The sequence below is a fragment of the Canis lupus genome, chromosome 9 (genome assembly GCF_048164855.1).
Source record: "Canis lupus baileyi chromosome 9, mCanLup2.hap1, whole genome shotgun sequence".
Taxonomy (NCBI): domain Eukaryota; kingdom Metazoa; phylum Chordata; class Mammalia; order Carnivora; family Canidae; genus Canis; species Canis lupus.
The window spans coordinates 49,379,125-49,403,348 of NC_132846.1; the positions used below are offsets into that span (position 1 = coordinate 49,379,125).

General features: G+C 38.0%; 1 protein-coding gene and 1 pseudogene across 3 annotated transcripts in view; one reads left to right on the forward strand and one right to left on the reverse strand.

Annotated features, from left to right (window-relative positions):
* YLPM1 (YLP motif containing 1) overlaps positions 1-24,224 on the forward strand; it is a 78,706-nt gene that overhangs the window by 27,363 nt on the left and 27,119 nt on the right. For 2 of the 3 annotated variants that reach the window (XR_012036904.1, XM_072839342.1), the window contains exons 5-12: positions 3,635-5,755; positions 8,353-8,473; positions 16,772-17,189; positions 17,302-17,394; positions 17,620-17,815; positions 18,515-18,633; positions 19,688-19,842; positions 23,919-23,981. Coding sequence is in view for 2 of the 3 variants with exons in the window: in XM_072839342.1 (XP_072695443.1) it covers positions 3,635-5,755; positions 8,353-8,473; positions 16,772-17,189; positions 17,302-17,394; positions 17,620-17,815; positions 18,515-18,633; positions 19,688-19,842; positions 23,919-23,981 (3,286 nt within the window). In the remaining variant the exon portion in view is untranslated. The remainder of the gene's footprint in view (positions 1-3,634; positions 5,756-8,352; positions 8,474-16,771; positions 17,190-17,301; positions 17,395-17,619; positions 17,816-18,514; positions 18,634-19,687; positions 19,843-23,918; positions 23,982-24,224) is intronic. The other variant, XM_072839343.1, reaches the window with a different exon arrangement.
* LOC140640619 (homeobox protein NANOG pseudogene) lies at positions 14,342-15,267 on the reverse strand (annotated as a pseudogene).

The following is a 24,224-nucleotide window of genomic DNA, read 5'->3' on the forward strand; positions in this document are numbered from 1 at the left end:
GTCAGCAAATTCAGGCTTTGTTTGAGGTGGTAGGGCAAAGAACTGTCTGCTAATGTTAGAGGACTCTCAGATTCAAGAAATTAGGGACATTCAGCCTAGAGAAAGTCTGGTTGATGTTTCCGACTATAGATTTTAACTTATATATTTTTAACCCCAACTCTTAGTCTTGTCCTTCATGGTATCTAGAATTTTGACTATCTAGGTTTCTGTGAGCAAACCAACCCTCCCCCCCCTTTTTTTAAGATTTTTTTAATTTATTTATGATAGTCACACACACAGAGAGAGAGAGAGAGAGGCAGACACACAGGCAGAGGGAGAAGCAGGCTCCATGCACCGGGAGCCCGACGTGGGATTCGATCCTGGGTCTCCAGGATCGCGCCCTGGGCCAAAGGCAGGCGCTAAACCGCTGCGCCACCCAGGTATCCCTTTTTTTAAGATTTTATTTATTTATTCATCAGAGAGAGAGAGCAGCAGAGACACAGGCAGAGGGAGAAGCAGGCTCCATGCAGGGAGCCCAGGGGCCCGATCCCGGGTCTCCAGGATCACGCCCTGGGCCGAAGGTGGCGCTAAACCGCTGAGCCACCTGGGCTGCCCCCAACTCCATTTTTATTGTATCCCTTTCTACTTCCAGCATTCTAAACTGCAGCTTCTTCTTGCTCCATATGTTACCATTCACATGTGCTCTTTGTCTTTTAGAATTTAAAAGCAAAATTCTCATCTGCTGGTGATCCCTTTTCTGTTTATAATGGGTTTATGTATATTGAAATTTCTTGTGAGGAGTCTGTGTGGTGTCAATTTGGCTAGGCTGTAGTGGAGTTCACTAATATGTTCTTTCCCAGAGTTCCCTTATATGTTTCTGATTAGGATGGGTCACAAGGGAGATTTTTGCATGACATAAAATACTTATCTCTGGACAACTGAAAAAAGATTCTTACCTTTTCCCCAGAAAAGGATACAAAGTCCCTTTTTTGTCTTTGGTGAAATCTTCATTCTTCCAGCTGGGTTCACACTCTTTCTTTGTTACTTTGTAATTTAAACTCTGAGATACAAAATTAACTATTATTAATACATCTTATGTTAGATAAGAAAAATCAACCAAAGAAATTTGACTAAGACATATTTAAACATATCAAATAAGGAAGGAACTACTCATAACTGTTACAGTTCTTTCTGCGATTGGTCATGTAACCTAACCATAGTTGGTATTTATAATAACCTTTATCCACAACCCATTTCATAGTCCCTTTGTTCTCACATGCACCTCAGGTGGTCCTGGTTTTTTGCCTGGTGGAGTGACCCAAACCTTCATTCTTGAAGGCTCTGGGCTGTTGGCAGTCCTGTCTGAATTCAGCTATTGTAAATTTTTTTTTTTTTACTTTAATCACAGGACATGGAAGTGCTAAGAGGTGTCCTAGAGGATCTCCATTCCAGACATATTCCTTCTTACCTTCAGTGTGCAGTTTCCCCCTTGCAGCCCAGGGCCAGTCACTCCCTTCTTCGCCTGTTGATTCAGAACCCAAAGTAGCCAGGTGGCAATCTTGAGTTTAATGGAGTTATTGTTGTTTCCCCTGATGGGAGCATTCCCTCCTCCCTTTGAAACTAAGACTTCTAGACCAGCAAAATCTGACGTCAACAGGAATGGAAAATAAATGATTTATCTGAAACTGAATTTATTATTCCTCATTGATTTCCCAAACCAATGAGAGAAAAACTCTTCTATTTATCATTAAAATCCTGAAAAGTATCACCATCCATTTAGCCCTAAGACAGAAACCTTAGAATCATTGTAAATCCTTCCCTTCCGTTATCATTTTAATCTCACCTGTTAGAAAGTCCTATCCATTTCACCTTCCTTCACATCTCTCTCACTTTTATCTCCTCTGCATCTTCATGTCAGTCACTGCCTTAGGACAGGCTTCCCTTTCACTTACCCAAATTATAGAAACAATTCTAAATAAACTTTTCCCACCTATCCATCTGCTACTTTTCTGCTAGAGCAATCTTTTAAAATTCAAACCATCTGTAGTGGCTCTAAGTCTCATTAAGTAACTCCCAACTTCTTACCCAGCTGAATTAATTCATTTATGATAACAGAGATCCAAAGTCACATGCTCTAATAAATTAGAGTTTTATTCTTTCTCAGCACTTATGTGGTGGCTCTACAATGTCAAGAATCCAGGTTCCTCCTGATTTGTTCATTTTTATCTCCTAGTATATTGCCCTTATCTACATGGTCCAAGATGTGTCATTACCATGTCAAAGCTAGCATGAAATGGAAATGATAAATGATAAAGAGGAATATGTGCCCTTCCCTTTAAGGGTATGACCCAGAAGGATGTGCTGGTCATTTTCACTCTCAGCGCATTGGCCAGAACATGGCTGCAAGTTCTAGTGCAGGAGAATTTGGAAAAGAGAGTATTTAGGCTGGCTAGCTTTATGTCCAGCTAAGAATGAAGAGGCTCAGTTACTCTAGGAAAAGGGGGAATGGCTGGCTATTGGAGGAACATAGTAGTCTCTGCCACACAGGCATACAGGGTCTTCTGGAGATTGATTCTTGCCTACTCTTTACTTTGTCTCTTAGTTCTCTACCTTTCCACTCCTTTCCCAGCTCTCCCTACTCTGTCTCCTCTTGTTTCAGCCATGTTGAACTGTTTGCACTTCGAGACATGTTGTGCTAGTGTGCTTCCCTGCCTTTCCTCACAATGCTTCCTTAACCTTAGATGTCTTTGCTGTCCATTTACCTTATCTCCAGTGCACTCTGTTAGCCTGGCCTCAGAGAATTTGTCCTTCAAGACTTAATTTAAGCATCATATATTGTATAAAGCCTTTATTGGACAGCAACCTTCCCCTTATCCTGGTAGAATTAACCATCACCTCCTCTGTTTGCCCTTGTTATATTCAGATAGACTTCTGTCATTGCACCTTTGGGCACTTATTTACATTTAGGTTCTCTTTCTCCTTGATTGCAAACCCTTTGAGGGCACAGATGACATTTTATTTGTATATCCCTTGGATGTACTGTAGTGCTTGACAAGGAATGTGCACTAAAAATTTACTGAATAAGCAAGGAGGTCCATAACAAAATTTCAGGACTTTAAGATGTCCAGACTTTAAAATGTCAGGGCATACTCCTAAGATATAGCTGGCTACTGTCTTTTTGAATTTTGTCAGTCCAGATGATAATGTTAGTTCCAACAGTATTTATAATCATCCTAAATTACCTTGTTAATTGTTTCCTATTTAGTTTTTATATTTTAATTCTGAAAATACTCTCAGAATTAGCTGTGGCATTTTTTCCCCCTTAAAAATGAGTGGACTTTTCTGTCTACTAAGTCACAATGTTTATAATTGCTTTTTAACAATTTAGTTAAAATATCAGTGACTTGCCGCAGGAAATGTTTTGAAGTGAATTATGATAATACTACTGACATGATTTCCAAAGCCTGTCCTGAGACCTGAGCACTGCCACTTTAGCTTACTGATTCTAAGATAGATGCCTCAGGATTTATTTAATGACTGACAGAGTCATTTCTGTAAACAAATTCTAAGGCCAGATTGCCTTAAATATTCTTACATGGAGAATATTTTTTTTCTGCTTTACTGTCTTGAGTAATATCTTTTGTTTTACTTGTAGATTTGATGGTCCTCGAAGATTTGAGGATTTAGGGTCAAGGTGTGAAGGACCGAGACCCAAAGGGCCTCGTTTTGAAGGAAATCGCCCCGATGGGCCAAGACCCAGATATGAAGGTCACCCAACAGAGGGCACTAAAAGCAAATGGGGAATGATTCCCCGGGGGCCAGCATCTCAGTTTTATATTACCCCCAATACATCCCTCAGTCCTCGACAGAGTGGACCACAGTGGAAAGGCCCCAAGCCAGCTTTTGGACAGCAACATCAGCCGCAACCTAAGTCACAAGCAGAACCTCTTTCAGGAAACAAAGAACAATTAGCAGACACCAATAGTAACCAGCAGAAGAATTTTAAAATGCAGTCAGCTACATTTTCCATTGCTGCAGATATAAAGGATGCCAAGGCGGCTCAGTCAAATGAGAATCTAAGCGACTCTCAACAAGAGCCACCTAAAAGCGAAGTCTCGGAAGGGCCCATAGAGCCTTCTAATTGGGACCCGAATTCTCAAAGTATGGAGACTCAAATGGACAAAGCCCAAGCTGTTACTCAGCCTGTATCCCTTGCAAATAAACCTGTACCTTCTCAATCTGCTTTTCCCTCAAAACCAGGGGGGATGGAGGGAGGAGCAGCAGTGACAACATCATCATCATTAACTGCAGATAATGATTTTAAACCTTTGGGTATTGGTCTGCCCCACTCAGAAAACAGCCAAGAGAAAGGGCTACCTCGGCCAGATAACAGAGATAATAGGTTAGAAGGCAATCGAGGCAGCAGCTCATCTTACAGAGGTCTGGGGCAAAACAGAATGGAAGACATACGGGATAAAGGACTAGTAAATAGAGGTCGAGGCCAGGCACTCAGCCGTGGCCCAGGGTTGGTCAAGCAAGAAGACTTTCGTGATAAGATGATGGGTAGAAGAGAAGACAGTCGAGAGAAGATGAATAGAGGAGAAGGCAGCCGGGACAGAGGGTTAATGAGGCCAGGAGGCAATCGGGAGAAAGTGCCAGGTGGTCTACAAGGCAGCCAGGACAGAGGTAGAGCTGGCAGCCGAGAAAGGGGACTACCTCGGAGGGCTGGCAGTCAGGAGAGAGGACCTCCTCGGAGGGCTGGGAGTAGGGAGAGAGTACCACCACGAAGAGCCGGGAGTAGGGAGAGGGGACCACCCCGAGGGCCTGGCAGTAGGGAAAGGGGACTGGGAAGACCAGATTTCGGTCGTGACAGAGGTCCATTTAGACCAGAACCAGGAGATGGTGGGGAAAAAATGTATCCATATCACCGAGACGAGCCTCCTAGGGCCCCATGGAACCATGGAGAAGAGAGAGGGCATGAAGAGTTCCCTTTAGATGGTAGAAATGCTCCAATGGAACGAGAAAGACTTGATGATTGGGATAGAGAAAGATACTGGAGAGAATGTGAACGTGACTATCAAGATGATACACTAGATCCATATAACAGAGAGGACAGGTTCTCAGCACCACCATCTCGATCTCATGATGGAGATAGACGAGGCCCTTGGTGGGATGATTGGGAGAGAGATCAGGATATGGATGAGGACTACAACAGGGAAATGGACAGGGACTTGGACAGGGATGTGGATCGGATTGGAAGACCCATGGATATGTATGATAGAAATTTGGATAATGAGTGGGACAGAGATTATGGGAGACCACTGGATGAACAAGAATCACAGTTTCGTGAACGGGATATTCCATCTCTTCCACCTTTACCACCCCTCCCACCTCTTCCACCTTTGGATAGATATCGGGATGATAGATGGAGAGAAGAAAGAAATCGAGACCATGGGTATGATCGAGATTTTCGTGATAGGGGTGAGTTGAGGATCCGAGAGTATCCAGAAAGAGGAGATACATGGCGGGAAAAGCGAGATTATATCCCTGACAGAATGGACTGGGAAAGAGAACGGTTGTCAGACAGATGGTACCCATCTGATGTGGATAGACATTCCCCCATGGCGGAACATATGCCCTCCTCACATCATTCTTCTGAAATGATGGGGTCGGATACAAACTTAGACTCTGACCAAGGCCTTGGAGGGGTAATGGTTCTCAGTCAGAGGCAGCACGAAATCATTTTGAAAGCTGCACAAGAACTGAAAATGCTTCGGTAAGTTGACTACTTAAGATCATTTCTTTTAGTCAAAACCACATTCAAACTGCTCTTTTAAAGTGATGTGATATATTTGAATGGAATCATTTTGCTTCAAGTTCTTATCTCGTAATTTTAATTATTACCTGGCCATTCAGTACTGTTTAGGGTTAGGATATATATTTAGGAACTGTGTTAATTGTAAGCTTATGTCCTGAAATGTGAAAATTTGATAGCCATTCTTGGCTTTTATGGATGTGTTGCTGACATACCATGCTTATGCATGTTTCAGGTGTCAAACTTCAACTCTCCAGTGCTCTGGATTTCATGGAGCTCATATGTAACATCTTTTTTTTTCCCCAGGAGGCATTTGTTCTTTGGTATTAGATCTGATAGACTTCATATTCACTAATCTTTGATAAAACTTTGGGAAGTGTTTTTCTCTGTTGAAGCTAAGAATGGTTTACCTAAAGTGTCCTCAGATTTGTCTAATCATTGTTACTTTCTTTCTGGGGTGCTTTATCTTTCCGTATAATTAGAAGCAGATATCTCTACTTGAGGATGTTACTTGTTTCTGCATAATCAAATATTTTCTTTGCGAAATGGAGAATAGAATTTGGATTTCTTGATAAACAGTCACCCAACTCTGTATAGGTATCTCCATAATGCTTCCTGGGTAGTAGCAATAACAAAATTTTTTTAAAAAGCTAACATTGAATGCTTACTATGTACTAGGAACTATACTGAATACTTAGTATATACGCATTTAATCCTTAAACCAACTATATCCTGAAATAAGAATTTAGGAGTCATTGTTAGATTGTAAGCTTTTTGAGTAATTTCTTAGGAATTAACAATGTTTTGAGAAAATAAATTAATGGTTAGGATTTGATATATTCCAGTGTATTATATTTCCTTCATTTTTTAATTCTAGTCTGCATTTGTGGATTATACCAATTGAAATTATAACTGAAGCTTTATGAATAGAAAAGTGTAGTGAGGAAAAATACCTGTAGGTAAAGATGGAAGATCTGATGTTTCAGGCAGCATAACAGATTTCTGTCTATAGAAGATACGCTCTGAAAGATTAGACTCTTCTAGATTACTCTTGAAGATGTGAAAGCATGCTAGAGAATATTTAGTTACTACACTGTTCGTTTTTAAGTTATAGACACCTTTAATTTAAAGCCCACTGTGTACTGAGCACTGTGCTAATAACTTAGTGTATGTTATCTCAGTTCTCCTGTCTCATATCGTTTTATCTCAAAGGCCTGCAAAGAGAAGTAGATAGTATCCTCACTTCACAGATGACACTAAGACTCATAGAGGTTAAGTCCACTTGGCTATTCAGTGGCAAACCCAGAATTTCAGTGCAGTCTGTCCAACTCTAAAATCTGTTTTGTTTATGGAGAACACCAAGCTGATTGGTGTTACCAAGCTGCCAAGATTTCTTTCCTTTCATTTTAAAATTTCCTTTTCATCTATTACTGCTTTATATGGAAATGCTGTATAAAAAGGTGCTTCTTCTTCACCATCCTTTTTTTTAAAGCTCTTTCTAGGCAATATAAACCTAATTAAAATATGAAGTGATGGATAAGAATTGTCATTGCTGAATACAAGTAAGCTATGTTGTGATGGTGTAAAGTTATAATATGATTTATGTGAGGCAGAAAATAAACTTTTTCTATATTTGACCCTTTATGTCTATTTGGGTCACTATACCCAATGTAGGGAAAAAACTATAAAAGGTCCGAAGAGCTTACAGTAGATGTTATACCTGTTTAAGGTGGGCATTGTAAGGAAAAGTTAAAAAAGAAAAAAAAAGGAATTTGACCAGAGATTTGAAGAAAAGCATGAAGAGTTGTGTAATTACTCTTTAGGAATATGAAGTACCGTTTTTAAGGGTATAGGCTGACATTTGTTCTCACTGTATACAGCAGGGCCATAAACTAAAATATCCACAAAAACTAGACAGGTAACTAAAATGAGTAAAAATGGGCCAGAATAACTACTTACTGAATGTGGTGAGGATTGTGGCAAACCGCTTCATCTAAAGTGGACAGCCACTATTCCTGTCAGCTCATCATTGGCATGTGGGAACTTAAACCCATTGTTACCAAATCCCTTTAAAATTTGAATTTATCTATGAAATATTTTGCTTTGTAAATAATGGCAGCTAATTCAGATTTTTAAAACTGATGTGAAAGCCAAATTTCAAAAAATAAAAAAAAAATCGCTTTCTAGGTCATATTTGGCCACCATGTTGCAACCTTTGGTCTAGAGAGTATTGAACAAAAGACATAGTGAGACAACTTTTTGTTCAATGAAAGAAAAACATGACAAGTAGATGATATTTTAGAATAGACTAATGAGGCAGATTATAGAATCTGCCCTTGAAGATCTTTGATAATTTGTAGTCGTTTATAGGTTGTAGATGACTGGTCAGTTAGCTACATATAGGCAAAAGAATGTTATCCTGCCTGTGCTCTGTGGGCACTGAGAGGATTTTAGAACAAGGATTTTAGGTCTCTTTTTTGTTCTTTGTTATCAATTGTAGTCACTTAGGAATGGAGTAAACATGCCTAATGTACCATGGCAATTTTATTTGTTCACAGGGAACAAAAAGAACAGCTTCAGAAGATGAAAGACTTTGGGTCGGAGCCACAGATGCCTGACCATCTGCCACCCCAGGACACGAGGTTGCAGAATGCATCTTCAAGGCCTGGAATGTACCCGGTATGGCAAAATGTGTGCTCAGGAAATGAAATGATTCCTACTTTGTATGTTTGTATGTTTTGTTTGATTTCTTTTTCCTATTGTAATAAGTATAAATTTCCTCCACAAAAAAATGTAAATTTGGGGAAAGTATAAAGCTAGTGGTAATTGACCTTTGAAAATCTTTTAAATGTGGTCGCCTGTGAGCATTTTTCCCCTAGGTTTTGATAAGTACACCAAGCACACCTGAGCTACATGGCTTCATGTTCACAAAACTGTAGAATTTTCCTAATAGTCTCTTTTGTTCAAATAGTGCTGTTTTTCATCTGGGCAGTGCGAGGGCTCCCCATGAACTTTGCTCCTATGAGCCTCATAGTCTCCCCACTTCCTCAAGCTACTAGTTCCACAGCTAAGGAAGGGATCAAACGTCATGCCTCAGTTCAGGCTGTAAAGTTCTGTTAAAGAAGACTTGTTTGATCAAATTCTCTATTTGTTTTGCATTCATCTTTGTGGTTGTTATTTGTTGTTTTACCTTTAAGCCAGTGTTGGGCTTTAAAAATATTGTCATGCAAATAACTTTGTAACAACACAATGAGAGAAAAAAACCCAAATCATTTCATGAAATTAACTCTTCATTTTTCAATGTTCCCTTTCACTCTGGTCTAACACGTAACACTCAGATATAGTTGTTAACACCAACAACCACCATGATGTCACCTCTCCATGTCCTGTCTCCTGACCTGTGTGTGCATCCATCTGCATCTTGATGTGTCTCCTGTTACTCCGCAGATTCAAAGCAGAACTCATTATCATTCTCTATTTAACTTGTTCTTTCTCCTCACCATCACATAGTCACCCAAGCTGGGAACCTGAAAGTCAGCCTTCATTCTTTTCTTTGTCCTGCCTTTCCATATCCAGTCATTCTGTTGATTGATTTTACTACCTTTTTAATAGTGTTCAAATATACTGTCCTCCACTTCCCCACAATCTCAGTTCTAGCCTTCATCGGCTCTTGCCTATATTATTTCAGATTATTTCATCTCCCCATCTCACTCCCCTCTGATCCCGTTTTCCATTCTGCTGCTTGAGTGATTGTTTTGCTGTATTTTTTAATCAAATTTTGAGGTTTAGTTTACATCTCATAACTCATTTTAAGCCTACATAGGTTTGTGTTTTGACAAATAGAAGGAAGAACAAAATTTCCATCACCTGAAAAAGTTCTCTAGTGCCACTGTGTACCCCTACACCTCACTTAAGACAGCACTGATGGGGCTTCTGGCCAAAATGGACATGCAAAAACATAAATCTCACTATGTTGCATGTGCCCTCACTTTAGAATGCTTTTGTATTCCCCCATGGCTTTCAGGATAAAATCTAGAGTCTTTTGCATGACCTTTTATGTTTTCTTCCTGAACTTAACATTACTTACCATTACCATCACTCTGCTACATTCTGCTTTCGTTCCACATGGAGCTTCCTACAATTCAAAGTGTGCCAGGCTCTTCCTCTCTATTGTTTTGCACATGCATGTTCTCTAAAACAGAGTTTCTTTTCTTTCTCTTCTTATCCCTTCTCCAACTAGTTCATCCTTGTTCATTTTTTTAGAACTCAGCTCTGTATCTTCTCTTACACTTGTGTAAGATGGTTGCCTTCACATGTACCTCTGTAACGTCTTATACAAGCCTCTGTCATGGCCATTATCCTGTTGTATTTTGTCTGTTATCAGGTCTGTCTTTCCTTCTAAACAGAGCTCTTAGTGCACCTGGGTAGCTCAGTTAGTAAAGCGTCTGCCTTCAGCTTAAGTCATGATCTCCCAGGACCCTGAGATCAAGCCCTGCATTGGGCTCCCTGCTCAGTGGAGAGTCTACTTCTTCCTGTTCCTCTGCTGCTCTCCCTGCTTGTGTGCTGTGCACACGTGCACTCACTCTGTCTCTCTTTCTCTCTCTCAAATGAATAAATTAAAATAAAATATTTAGAGCTCATAATGATAGGAACTATGTCTTTTATCTTTGTATCTCTTAGCAAATAGTAGAAGCTTCAAATTATAGTTCCATGTGTCTGCTTTATTCACTTCACAAATCATAAACATTTTTCTGTATTCCTGCATACATTATTATTTTTGAAGCATAATTTATTAAAACTATTCCACTTCTGTTAGACAATTGGTTTCTAATCCTTCAGCCTTATTATTAATAGAACATTAATGAATTTTTTGTGTCAAGTTCTTAATCTAGATAACTTTTTAAAATAACCTTAAATTCCCAAAGTGGGATACTTCAGTAACAGAATAAAGACCTTTTATAATGATTCCTGAAATACAGCCAGTGGCTCTCAAAAATAGTTGTGTAATATGTATACTAGAGCCTTGCAGGTGTCAGCTTCTTAATATTTTTGGTAGATTTAATAGTTTTAAAATGTTTTAATATGCATTTTTAATAGTGAACATGAGTATTTTTCCATATTAGTTAACTAATTTCTTCCTATAAAAATTCTATTTTGTTCTTTATCCATTTATCTGTTGACTCTTAAGGGTTTTTTTTTTCCAATTTATATTATTCTAAATATAGTATAGATACTAATCCTTTCTCATATAAATACTGTAGGGATGTTTTGTTTTGTTTTTTTACAAGTGTGTGTATTGCTTTCACTATGTAGTGTGAAGAAAATACTTTTTGTTTTATTTATAGACAAAGTCCCAAGTATTCTTTTTTTTTTAATTTTTTTTTTAAAATTTATTTATGATAGTCACACAGAGAGAGAGAGGCAGAGACACAGGCAGAGGGAGAAGCAGGCTCCATGCACTGGGAGTCCGACGTGGGATTCGATCCCGGGTCTCCAGGATCGCGCCCTGGGCCAAAGGCAGGTGCTAAACCGCTGCGCCACCCAGGGATCCCAAAGTCCCAAGTATTCTTAAGATATTTGAAACAGGTCTGGATAGCTGTGCTCCACACAAAAGTTTTTGTCTTATATGGCATTTTCTTGGAGTTTAAAATGCCATAATCAAATGTTTATCCTTAGGTAGTAACTCTTTGTCTTTAACTGTAGCCTGTAGTGATCTCTAGTTAAACAGCATCCTTATATATTGGCCAAATCCATTTCATTACTTAAAAAGTTTTTTTTAAAGCACAGCCCATATGTGAGTAAATGTGTAAGGAATGCATATATTGTTGGCTGGTCTGTGTAAGGTCTAAAATAGCTGTCAGTGATTCCACACAAATCTTAAAATAATTTGTTTGTGTGGAATCAGAAAAGACCCCGAATAGCCAGGGGAATTTTAAAAAAGAAAACCATATCTGGGGGCATCACAATGCCAGATTTCAGGTTGTACTACAAAGCTGTGGTCATCAAGACAGTGTGGTACTGGCACAAAAACAGACACATAGATCAATGGAACAGAATAGAGAATCCAGAAGTGGACCCTGAACTTTATGGGCAACTAATATTCGATAAAGGAGGAAAGACTATCCATTGGAAGAAAGTCTCTTCAATAAATGGTGCTGGGAAAATTGGACATCCACATGCAGAAGAATGAAACTAGACCACTCTCTTTCACCATACACAAAGATAAACTCAAAATGGATGAAAGATCTAAATGTGAGACAAGATTCCATCAAAATCCTAGAGAAGAACATAGGCAACACCCTTTTTGAACTCGGCCATAGTAACTTCTTGCAAGATACATCCACGAAGGCAAAAGAAACAAAAGCAAAAATGAACTATTGGGACTTCATCAAGATAAGAAGCTTTTGCACAGCAAAGGATACAGTCAACAAAACTCAAAGACAACCTACAGAATGGGAGAAGATATTTGCAAATGACATATCAGATAAAGGGCTAGTTTCCAAGATCTATAAAGAACTTCTTAAACTCAACACCAAAGAAACAAACAATCCAATCATGAAATGGGCAAAAGACATGAACAGAAATCTCACAGAGGAAGACATAGACATGGCCAACATGCATATGAGAAAATGCTCCGCATCACTTGCCATCAGGGAAATACAAATCAAAACCACAATGAGATACCACCTCACACCAGTGAGAATGGGGAAAATTAACAAGGCAGGAAACAACCAATGTTGGAGAGGATGCGGAGAAAAGGGAACCCTCATACACTGTTGGTGGGAATGTGAACTGGTGCAGCCACTCTGGAAAACTGTGTGGAGGTTCCTCAAACAGTTAAAAATATACCTGCCCTACGACCCAGCAATTGCACTGTTGGGGATTTACCCCAAAGATACAAATGCAATGAAACGCCGGGACACCTGCACCCCGATGTTTATAGCAGCAATGGCCACAATAGCCAAACTGTGGAAGGAGCCTCGGTGTCCAATGAAAGATGAATGGATAAAGAAGATGTGGTTTATGTATACAATGGAATATTACTCAGCTATTAGAAATGACAAATACCCACCATTTGCTTCAACGTGGATGAAACTGGAGGGTATTATGCTGAGTGAAGTAAGTCAGTCGGAGAAGGACAAACATTATATGTTCTCATTCATTTGGGGAATATAAATAATAGTGAAAGGGAATATAAGGGAAGGGAGAAGAAATGTGTGGGAAATATCAGAAAGGGAGACAGAACATAAAGATTGCTAACTCTGGGAAACGAACTAGGGGTGGTAGAAGGGGAGGAGGGCAGGGGGTGGGAGTGAATGGGTGACGGGCACTGGGGGTTATTCTGTATGTTAGTAAATTGAACACCAATAAAAAATAAATTAAAAAAAATAGCTGTCAGTGAAGAACAAACAAACTAGAAACAATGAACTAAAAGAAAAGTGTAGTGAGTATTTGAATCAAACTTGTAAAGATTAAAATAAAATTTAATAATTGGGTTTCAGTATTGAGTAGATAGGTAGGACCTATCTATCTAAGAGGTTCTACTGTCTCTTTAATACATATTTCTGTTGACATTTGGTGATTGCTTTGTGAAAACAAATGCAACCATTGCACGCTACAGTAGCACTCCCTCTTGAGTAGGTTACTAAATGTTCTATTCAGTTTCTTTGTTTTGTTTCCTGGTTTTGGTGTTGTATGTTGGTACCAGTCCTGCCACAAACTACTGTTGTCAACTAGACAACTGAATAGAAGTGAGGAGGCTAGCTAGAGTTTATTTCACTGGAAATTCACTATTTTTGTAGAGATAGGCCACCAGAGTGAAAAAGATAGTTTATAGCAGAGATTCTTAGCCAAGTGGTCAACATCAGAATTAATCATGGAGGTTTTGTTTTTAATTAATGCTAGGATCTCCCCTACAGAAATTCAGTAGGTGTGGGGTGGGCCTGGGGCATTTATATCTAAGTGGCTAGCTCCCTAATATTTCAGGAAGGAGAAAAGAGAGAGGATAGTACATTGGAGGGGAGGGGATGGTAGTGTTGAGGACAAATTTTTTTTAAGTGGGTATTTTATTTATTTGTACTTAAACCTGTAAACCAGCCAGCCAACTGGTACTATTATCATGATACATTAAAATACAAAACATCTTTCTGCAAATACTAAAATAATGAACACATTAGGAGTTAGTGTAAAACAACACAAGGGGCAGAGGAAATCAGTGAAGCACATGTGGTTTAACCCTTCACCGTAACAATTGAAGTTATTAACAAGTAAAGCTTCACAGTCTCTGAAAATACAAATAATCCTTTGTCACACATCTTTGTATTTTTACTTCCTATTCTTGAGGTTAGATCCTAGAGCTTAAAGATACCCAAATTAGTATAGTATCTAGTTATTTATAGCCAGAAACATGCCGTGTTGTCCATAGCAGCCAATGCTACTGAAACTTCCTTGATTAGACTCCAGTCATACCCCCTCAATTTGACAAAATAAGCACAGTGAGGAACAGAATATCAAGGCAGAGATAACAGGACCCTAAAATATAAATACTAGGAAAAGTAATACAGCCGCTGCCCAAATTGAGATTGAATAATACACTCATCATCATACGTCTTCAGGGTCTGTGTTCACAGAGTAATTTGGGAATAAATCCATTATTTGCTGGGTGCTAAAATCCTTAGCAGTTTTTTGTATTACATTATTGGCTTTCCCCAACAGTTTCTAAGATAGACTCCAAATCACTGACAGAATTTTGCTGGAACTGGATCTGGGGCTGCAAGGATTCCTCTCCACAATTGTGGAGCTGATTGTTCCAGGTCTGGTTGTTCCAGGCTTGGGGGCACCAGCTCTGACTCTTCCAGGAATAGTTGCTCCAAGACTGACTGTTCCAAGTCTGGTTGCTCTATATTGAAAGGTTCCAGAAGTGTTTATCAGTTATTCCTGGTAGTAAGAAGAGAAGCCTGAGTATTCAATAGTTGCTGAGCTTGTTCTGAGTCACACTTGCTATTTGGCCAGTTATTTTTCTGCCACTTCTTACATTTCATTCTCTGGTTCTGGAACCAGGTCTTAACCTGCTTATAGCTAAGGATCAGAATGTTGGGAAGTTCGGATCTACTTTAGAGTGAGGTATTTCTGTCTCTGAAATCTGTCGTTGAGTACATATAGCTCTGAGAGGACAGGGTTCTGATCTTCTGTTTCTTGCCCAGGGCCATACCTTCCTTCTTCACTGTGCTCTCCTCTATAGAAGCGGCCAGTAGTTTTACTCTGGGACTGGTGGAAGAATCGGGGCTGTCCTGAATAAGCAGATCTATGGAGGAAGGAAGAGGAGAGACAGTTTCCACATGGGGTGTCTCAACAGATGACATTTGCAAGGACACATAATTTTTTTTAGACCCATAAATCTCAGGCATTTGAGAAGAATCCCTAGAATTGGGTGCTTTGGGGCAAGGCAGATACGGGCTGAACTGAATCCACATTCCTGTTGCTGAGTTAAGGGTAGAGGGAAAAAAACAAAGAATGAGAAACAAGATTGATTTTGTTTTGGTTTTCTTAAGATTTTATGTACTTATTTTATTATTAGAGACAGCAGGAGGAGCAAAAGGAGAGGGACAGAGTCTCAATCTCTGCTTAGCTTGGAGCCTGACATGGGGCTTTATGTCACAACCCCAAGATCTTGATCTGAACTGAGGGAATCAAGAGGGAATCCCCAACTGACTGAGCTACCTAGACACCCAAAGAGCAAGATTGTAAGAAAAGACCCAGGCTTATGTATCTAGGTGGAAAAGCTTAGAGAAATATGAAGATCTCCAGATGTAAGAGGGTCAGAAAGATGGGATGAAATAGGTCACTACCTCAATAGCAAGAGCCAACCAGCCCAATCCAGCAAAAGGGCAAAGACGAATTTTTTTCCTTTTTCTAAATAACCTAATTGAGGTATAATATAGCATGTAATTTGCCCATTTAATTGTGTGGTTCAGTGATTTTTAAATAAATTTACTAAGTTGTGCAACTGTCATCATAATCCAGTTTTAGAACATGTTCGTTATCCCAGTAAGATCCCTTTTGACAATTTGCAGTTAATCCTCATTCCTACCCCAGGTTCCAGGCAACAATTAATCTACTTTCTGACTTTGTAGTTTTGCCTTTCTGGGCATTTCATTTAAATGGAATTCATACAACATGTGGTCTTTCATGTCTGTCATTTCTTAATTCGCCTGATGTTTTCAAAGTTCATCCATGTTGTAGCATGAACCAGTACTTCATTTCTTTTTACAGGCAAGAAATATTCTATTATATGGATTATCATATTTTGTTTATCCATTCACCAGTTGACAGAAATTTGGATTTTGAATAATGCTGCTGTGAATACTTCTGCAAGTCCTTTGGTGGATGTGTGTGTGTGTGTGTGTGTGTGTTTTGGATAGACACCTAGGAATGGAATTGCTGAGTGTGTAAGTTTATGTTTAACTTTTTGAGCAACTGTTAAACCATTTACCAAAGTGGTTGTACCATTTTACATTCCCATTAGCAATCTAAGTGGGTTCTTATTTCTCTGCATTGTTGCCATCATTTGTTATTGTCTGTTTTATTAACTGCAGCCATTTACTGGGTATGAGATAGTATCTCATTACGATTTTAATTTGTACTTCCCTAATGACTAATGATGTTGAGCATTTTTTCAAGTGCTTATTTATGTATCTACTTTGGAGAAATGTCCAAATTTTTTGCCCATTTTTTCCCTATTATTTGTCTTATTAAGTTGTAAAAATTTTTCATATTCTAAGTACAAGTCTTTTGTCAGATACATGATTTAGATATTTCTCTCCATTGGTGTATTTTTAAACACAAAAAGTTTTTAATTTTGAATGACCAGTTTGTCAGCCTTTTCTTTTATGGACAGAGAATCAGATTTTAATTGCTGCTAATGTGTGAAAACATAATGATGTGTTTATCTACTAAACCATTTACTCTGTTCTCCAGCCTCCAGGGTCCTATAGACCACCCCCTCCTATAGGTAAACCACCAGGTTCAATTGTAAGACCTTCTGCTCCCCCAGCAAGATCATCTGTTCCTGTGACCAGGCCGCCTATCCCAATACCACCACCACCGCCTCCTCCTCCTCCTCCTCCACCTCCTCCTCCAGTGATAAAGCCACAAACTTCAGCTGTGGAACAGGAACGCTGGGATGAAGATTCTTTCTACGGTCTCTGGGATACAAATGATGAACAAGGACTGAATTCAGAATTTAAACCAGAAACTGGAACAATTCCATCTGCTCCAGTGTTACCACCCCCACTGCACCCTTCCATTCCCCCTCCTGGCCCACTGCCTATGGGTATGCCACCAATGTCCAAACCACCACCAGTGCAGCAGACTGTTGATTATGGCCATGGCCGAGGTGAGTGATGGTGACAGGTTTGTATTTGGGATTGTCAAGAAATTGTTAGCTTCAGCTTTGTCTTCTTTTAGCTTCATTCTTACCATGTTTTGTCCCTGATTTGTTTCACCAGATATGTCCACTAATAAAGTTGAACAGATACCCTATGGAGAAAGAATAACTTTGCGTCCAGATCCACTACCTGAAAGATCAACTTTTGAGACAGGTAGGAGTCCCAGAGAGAGCAGTATTTTTAAACCTTTTAGGACCTAGTTATCATTTGCTTTTCCTTTTGATAAGATTATCTGGGCCTCCCTTTAAAATAGCTAAAAGATTCATAAGCTGAATTTAGAACAATAGTTTATATTAGTTCTAAAGTTAGATTTGCAGTCTTCAGCTTTTATTTCAGAAGAAGGTCTATAGCTCTTATTTTATACTAATTATTTCGTAGAGCATGCAGGCCAACGTGATCGTTATGATAGAGACAGAGATCGTGAGCCTTATTTTGATCGTCAAAGTAATGTCATCGCAGATCATCGAGATTTCAAAAGGGATCGGGAGACACACAGAGACCGAGACCGGGATCGGGGTGTTATTGACTACGACCGGGATCGATTTGATAGAGAACGCAGACCTCGAGATGATAGGTATGTTATGAAAAATATCTTTTTTGCCAGGTATACAAATTACCATAGACTTAAATTTGGCAAAAGTCATTGCATCTAAAGGAAATTCATAAATTTTTATACATGTGTGTATAGTTTGGAGAGGGAAGAACAGTTCCAGACTAATCTTTAGGAAACTAGATGCTTGAGTTTTGTGAGCTTGAAATCCAGAGAAATAAATGGGAGATGAGGATAGCCAGTGAGGAAACAAAATAGTATTGTCAATAAAGATGCAGCCATTATTTAAATAGTAGGCAAACAGTGTATTTTTGCAATTCATGAGCTCTTTAGATATGTGTATGCAAGTCAGACTGAAATGGAAAAGCAAAATAAAGGGGCACCTGGGTGGTTTAGTCTGTTAATCGTGTGCCTTTGGCTCAGGTCATGATCCCGAGGTCCTGGGATTGAGCCTTGCATCAGGTTCCCTGCTCCACAGGGAGCTTGCTTCTCCATCTGCTTGCAACTCTCCCTGCTTGTGCTTTTCTCTCTCTCCCTCTCACATTCTCTGTCAAATAAATAAATAAAAATAAATAAAATCTTTAAAAAAAGAAAAGCAAAATAAAAATATTGACTATGTATAGTAACTACCCATGGAAAAAATTGGGCAGATAGTGGTATTGCATTGTAAGACAGAGACCTCCACATTTATTTTCTAAAGCACTCCCTGTTAACATCTTCTAGGACTCAGTCATATCGAGACAAAAAAGACCATTCCTCATCCAGAAGAGGGGGATTTGATAGGCCATCCTATGACAGGAAGTCTGACCGACCAGCCTACGAAGGACCATCCATGTTTGGAGGTAAAGCAGTGCCTTATTAACTATGAGGATGTTGAGAATGCAAACCACTGGAGATGATTCCCACTGTAGCTATGGATTTAAACTTTCAGAGCAAAATGTAGTCACAGATTTTTCAGAGATGGCAACATTATTTAAAAAATAGCAGTGTAGGGGTGCGTGGGTGGCTCATTCGGTTAAGCATCCAATTCTTTATCTCAGCTCAGGTGTTGAGCTGAGGGTCATGAGTTCAAGTCCCCTGTTTGGTTTCATGTTTGGATGTGGAACCTACTTAAAAATTTTTTTAATTTTTGTAAAAAATTTTAAAATAACAATGTAATTAATGAAAGAAAACAAATTGTTCTTTTGTATTATTAAAGAAATTTGGAAAATAGAAACAAAATCAGTTATAATGCCACCATCTACCATACCACAACTATTATAATTTTGTATATTTCTTCTCATTCTCTTTTCATGTATGTATTAATGGAGTTGTAATCAAAGTGTAAATACAGTTTCTTTATCATGCTTATTCCCAGTAATATTGTACCATATACATTTTTCTATATGTAAACCTATTATAATAATAGCTCTGTAATATTCCATTGAGTGAATAAAATATGAAACCCTTTTTGTTGGACATTTAGGTTGCTTTTAGTTTTTCACCACTATACACTTAATCTAAAAACGCATCCCTGTTTGTAAGAGCAAGCTTTCCTAAGCTGGTGACCCTTGTTCATAAAGCTGTAAAGCTGGCATTACAGACAGACTATAAATCATACTTGGGACTGTCCAGCAAAGTGTAATTGTTATTCTTCTATGTCCTGTTGCTTAACTTTTCCCCTAAATTTAATACAAACAAAAATGATTTGAGTATTTTTTAGAATATTCTGTTTACCTAAATCTTTTTATTTTCTTGATTTCAGTAGATTCACATTACTTTAAATTTTCTCTTATTAAGGTTAAGGGTGCCTCCCAAGTCATCATAAATTATTTTACCTTAGCATGATCGAAGAAAGTTAAAATTTAAAATAATTACCATATAAATAGTAATTTTGTTCAACTGCTGGTATTCTAGGAGAACGAAGAACTTACCCTGAGGAGCGAATGCCCCTGCCAGCTCCTTCACTAAGCCACCAGCCACCTCCAGCTCCACGGGTTGAGAAGAAACCCGAATCTAAGAATGTGGATGATATTTTGAAACCACCTGGCCGAGAAAGCAGACCTGAGAGAGTGAGTCCTATGTAGTTGACTAGCTTTCTTGCAAATCAGAGGCAGAAAGGAGATCTTTTAATATCCTGAGCAGAATTTCTCTACTTTTCTATGACATCGTAATAATCAGATTCAAGGCATCTTACTATTTCCAAATCACCATATAATCTCAAACTGCTTACGCTATAGAATTTAAGAAATTAGAGATTAATTGCTTGGCAAAAAAAAACGTTGAAAAACTTGAGAAAAAAAATTGACAAGAGATCCATTAATTGCTCCATTATTTTGACGAGAGGGAAAGTGGATTTGGTTTTATGGTATATAAAACAAAAAGGACTTGATTTACTTGGGCTTATTTTCCTAGTGACCTCCAAATATGTATTTTTTTTTTAAGTTTTTATTTTCATTCCAGTTAGTTAACACAGTGTTATATTAGTTTTGGGTGTACACATACATCATCTGGTGTACATCAGGACAAGTGTACCCCTTCATCCCCATCACCTATTTAACCCATCCTCACACCCCCCTCCCCTCTAGTAACCATCGGTTTGTTCTCTATATTCCAGAGTCTATATCTTGATTTGTCTCTCTTTCTCTTTTTTTTTTTCCTTTGTTCATTTGTTTCCTCAGTTCCACATATGAGTGAAATTACATGGTATTTGTCTTTCTGTGACTAATTTCACTTAGCATTGTACTCCATCCATGTCATTGCAAATGGCAAGATTTTATTCTTTTTATGGCTAAAAGATTTCATTCTTTTTATGTCTAACATTCTATTTATATATATATGTATACACATACATATGTATATGTATTACATATGTCATACATATGTATTATTATACATATGTATAATACATATGTATGTATATATATACAATATTTATATATGCACACACCACATCTTCTTTATCCATTCATCTGTTGATGGACACTTGAGCTGCTTCTATACCTTGACTATTGTAAATAATGCTGCTATAAACACAGGTGCATGTATCCCTTTGAATTAGTGTTTTTGTATTCTTTGGGTAAATACCTAGTATTGAAATTGCTAGATCATAGAGTAGTTTTATTTTTAACTTTTGAGGAACCTGCATACTGTCTTCCAGAGTGGCTGCACCAGTTTACATTCCCACCAACAGTGCACAAGGTTCCTTTTCCTCCATCTCTTTGCCAACACCTGTTGTTTCTTGTGCTGTTGATTTTTGCCATTCTGACAGGTGTCAAATGTATGCATTCTTAAGTTTATATTGCAAAATAGTTAGATTATATTTCAGTAAACTGGTACTAGAGATTTCCATCAGCTATTTTGACTACATAGGACTATATAAGTCTTTGTTGGAAAGTCTGTTTCACCTCTTTTTAGTATAGCTACTCCAGCTTTTCTGTGGTTGCTTGTTAGCATGATTTATCTTTTTCATCCTTTTACTTTCAGTCTTATTCGTCTTTGAATTTATAAAGTATGTCTCCTTTAGACAGCACAGCATATAGTTGGATCATGTTTTTTTGTTTTGTTTTGTTTTGTTTTTTTATTTTTTTATTTTTTTATTTTTTTGGATCATGTTTTTTAATGTAGTCTGACAACTTATACCTTTTCATTGGATTGTTTAATCCGTTCATATTATAGTATTATTGATATGGTTAGCTTAATTCCATATTTGGGTTGTTTAATTGTATAGAAATACAACTGACTCGGGCAGCCTGGGTGGCTCAGCGATTTAGCGCCGCCTTCAGCCCAGGGTGTGATCCTGGACACCAAGAATCGAGTCCCACATCAGGCTCCCTGCATGGAGCCTGCTTCTCCTTCTGCCTGTGTCTCTGCCTCTCTCTCTTTCTCTCTCTCTGTCTCTCATGAATAGGTGAATAAAATCTTTAAGAAAAAAAAAAAGAAATACAACTGACTCTTAAATATTGATCTCATATCCTGCAACATTGTTAAACTCATTTATTCTAATTAATTTTGTAGTGGATTCCCTAGGATTTTCTGTATACAAGATCATGTGATTTGCAGATAGAGGTTTTACTTCTTCCTTTCTAATCTGAATGCTTTTTATTTCTCTCTCTCTCTCTTTCTCTTTTTTGCTTAGTTGCCCTGGCTAGAACCTCCAGTACAGTGTTGAATAAATGTGGTGAGAGTGAACATCCTTGTTTATTCTTGATCTTAGAGAGAATACTTTAATTATTTCACCATTAAGTATAATGTTAGCTGTGGGTTTTCATTAGATACCCTTTATCAGGTTCCCTTCCATTCCTAGTTTGTTGAATTTTTTTATCATGTAATGATGTTGGATTTTGCTGAATGCTTTTCCTGCATTTGAGATTTTTGTGATTTTTGTTTTTACTGTGTGTGATTTTATTCTTTTGCATGTGATTTTTTATCATCATATTGATAATGATGTATTGATTAATTGATTTTTTTAAGATTTTATTTATTTAAAAAAAAGATTTTATTTATTCATGAGAGAGAGAGAGAGAGAGAGAGAGAGGCAGAGACACAGGCAGAGGGAGAAGCAGGCTCCATGCAGGAGCCTGATGCGGGACTCAATCCCGGGACTCCAGGATCACGCCCTGGGCCGAAAGCAGGCACTAAACCGCTGAGCCACCCAGGGATCCCCCAAGTAATTGATTTTTGGATGTTAATTTGCATCCCTGGGTTAAATCCCATTTAGTCATGGTATATAATTCTTTTTATATGTTGCTGGATTCCCTTTGCCAGTATTTTATTGGAGAGTTTTGCATCTGTATTCATAAGGAATAATCTATAGCTTTTTTGTTTGTTTGTTTGCGATGTTTTTGTCTGGTTTTGGTTTTAGAGTATTATTTTTTTATTTTATTTTATTTTATTTTATTTATTTGTTTATTTATTATTTATTTATTTTGGTTTTAGAGTATTTGTGTGATTTGAGATGCTAGCCTCACAGAATGAGTAGGGAGTTCCTTCCTATTCTGTTTTTTGGAAGAGTTTGTAAAGGGTTCTTTAAATGTTTCTTGGAATTTAGTGATGAAACTATCTGGGCCTCTGAGCTTTTCTTTGCAGGTAGTTTTTAATTACTAATTCAGTCTCTTCACTTGTCATGTGTCTATTTCAGATTGTCTATTTTTTCTCCAGTCACTTTCTTTTTTTTTTTTTTTTTTTTTTTTTTTTTTTTTTTTTAAATTTTTTTTTAATTAATTTTTATTTATGATAGTCACAGAGAGAGAGAGAGAGAGGCAGAGACACAGGCAGAGGGAGAAGCAGGCTCCATGCACCGGGAGCCTGACGTGGGATTCGATCCCGGGTCTCCAGGATCGCGCCCTGGGCTAAAGGCAGGCGCTAAACCACTGCGCCACCCAGGGATCCCCTCTCCAGTCACTTTCAACTGAAAATGTCTTTGTCTCTTTCTAGGAATTTGCCCATTTCACCTAAGGTGTCCATTTTATAACCATTTTTTATTTCTGTAAAGCAGGCAATTGTGTCCCATCCTTCATTTCTGATTCTGATCATTTGAATCTTTTCTCTTTTTTCTTAGTCAGTCTAGCTGAAGGTATGTTCAATTTTTTTGATCTTTTCAAAGAACCAGCTTTTGGCTCCATTGATTTTTTTTAAATGTTTTTCAATTGTCTATTTTATTGACTTCTGCTCTAATATTATTTCCTTTTTTCTGCTTACTTCAGGTTTAGTTTGTTCTTTTTCCAGTGTCTGAAATTGGAAAGTTAGGTTATTGATTTGAGATCTTATTAATATAGGCACTTACAGCTATAAACTTCCTTATAAGCACTGCTTTTCACTGCATCCCGTAAGTTTTGGTATTTTTATTTATATCAAAGTATTTTCTGATATTTAAATTTCTTCTTTGACCCATTGGTTATTTAAGAATACGATGTTTAATTTCCATAGACTTGTGAATTTCTCAATTTTTTTCTTACTTTAATTTCTAATTTCATTCCACTGTGGCCAGAGACATACTTTGTATTATTTCTGTCCTTTCAGATTTATTAAGGTTTATTTCATGACCCGTCATATGGTGTATCCTAGAGAACGATAGGTCACTTAATTGTAAGGCCTCATTGTAAAAAAATCTCTAAGTGATTTTTTTTGGTTTTTCACTGTGTTTCAGATTGTTGTTATAATGAGAGGATTGCCTGGCAGTGGAAAGACACATGTTGCAAAACTTATTCGAGTGAGTATGGGAAAGCCAAAAAAAATCAGTTGCTTTTGTTAGCCATTTGTCTTCTTAGCAAGCAGTGTGATATTGATACAGGTATTTCCCATTTGATCCATCCTTGTTGACCCATGTGGTAGATTCTTTTCCATAAACATTTTGTTCTGCGTAGACAAATAGTTTTGCCTCTGCTTGAGTTGAAACCACCAGAAGATTGCATATTATTTAGTCATGAGAAGGAGCTTTGGTATGAGCATTCAT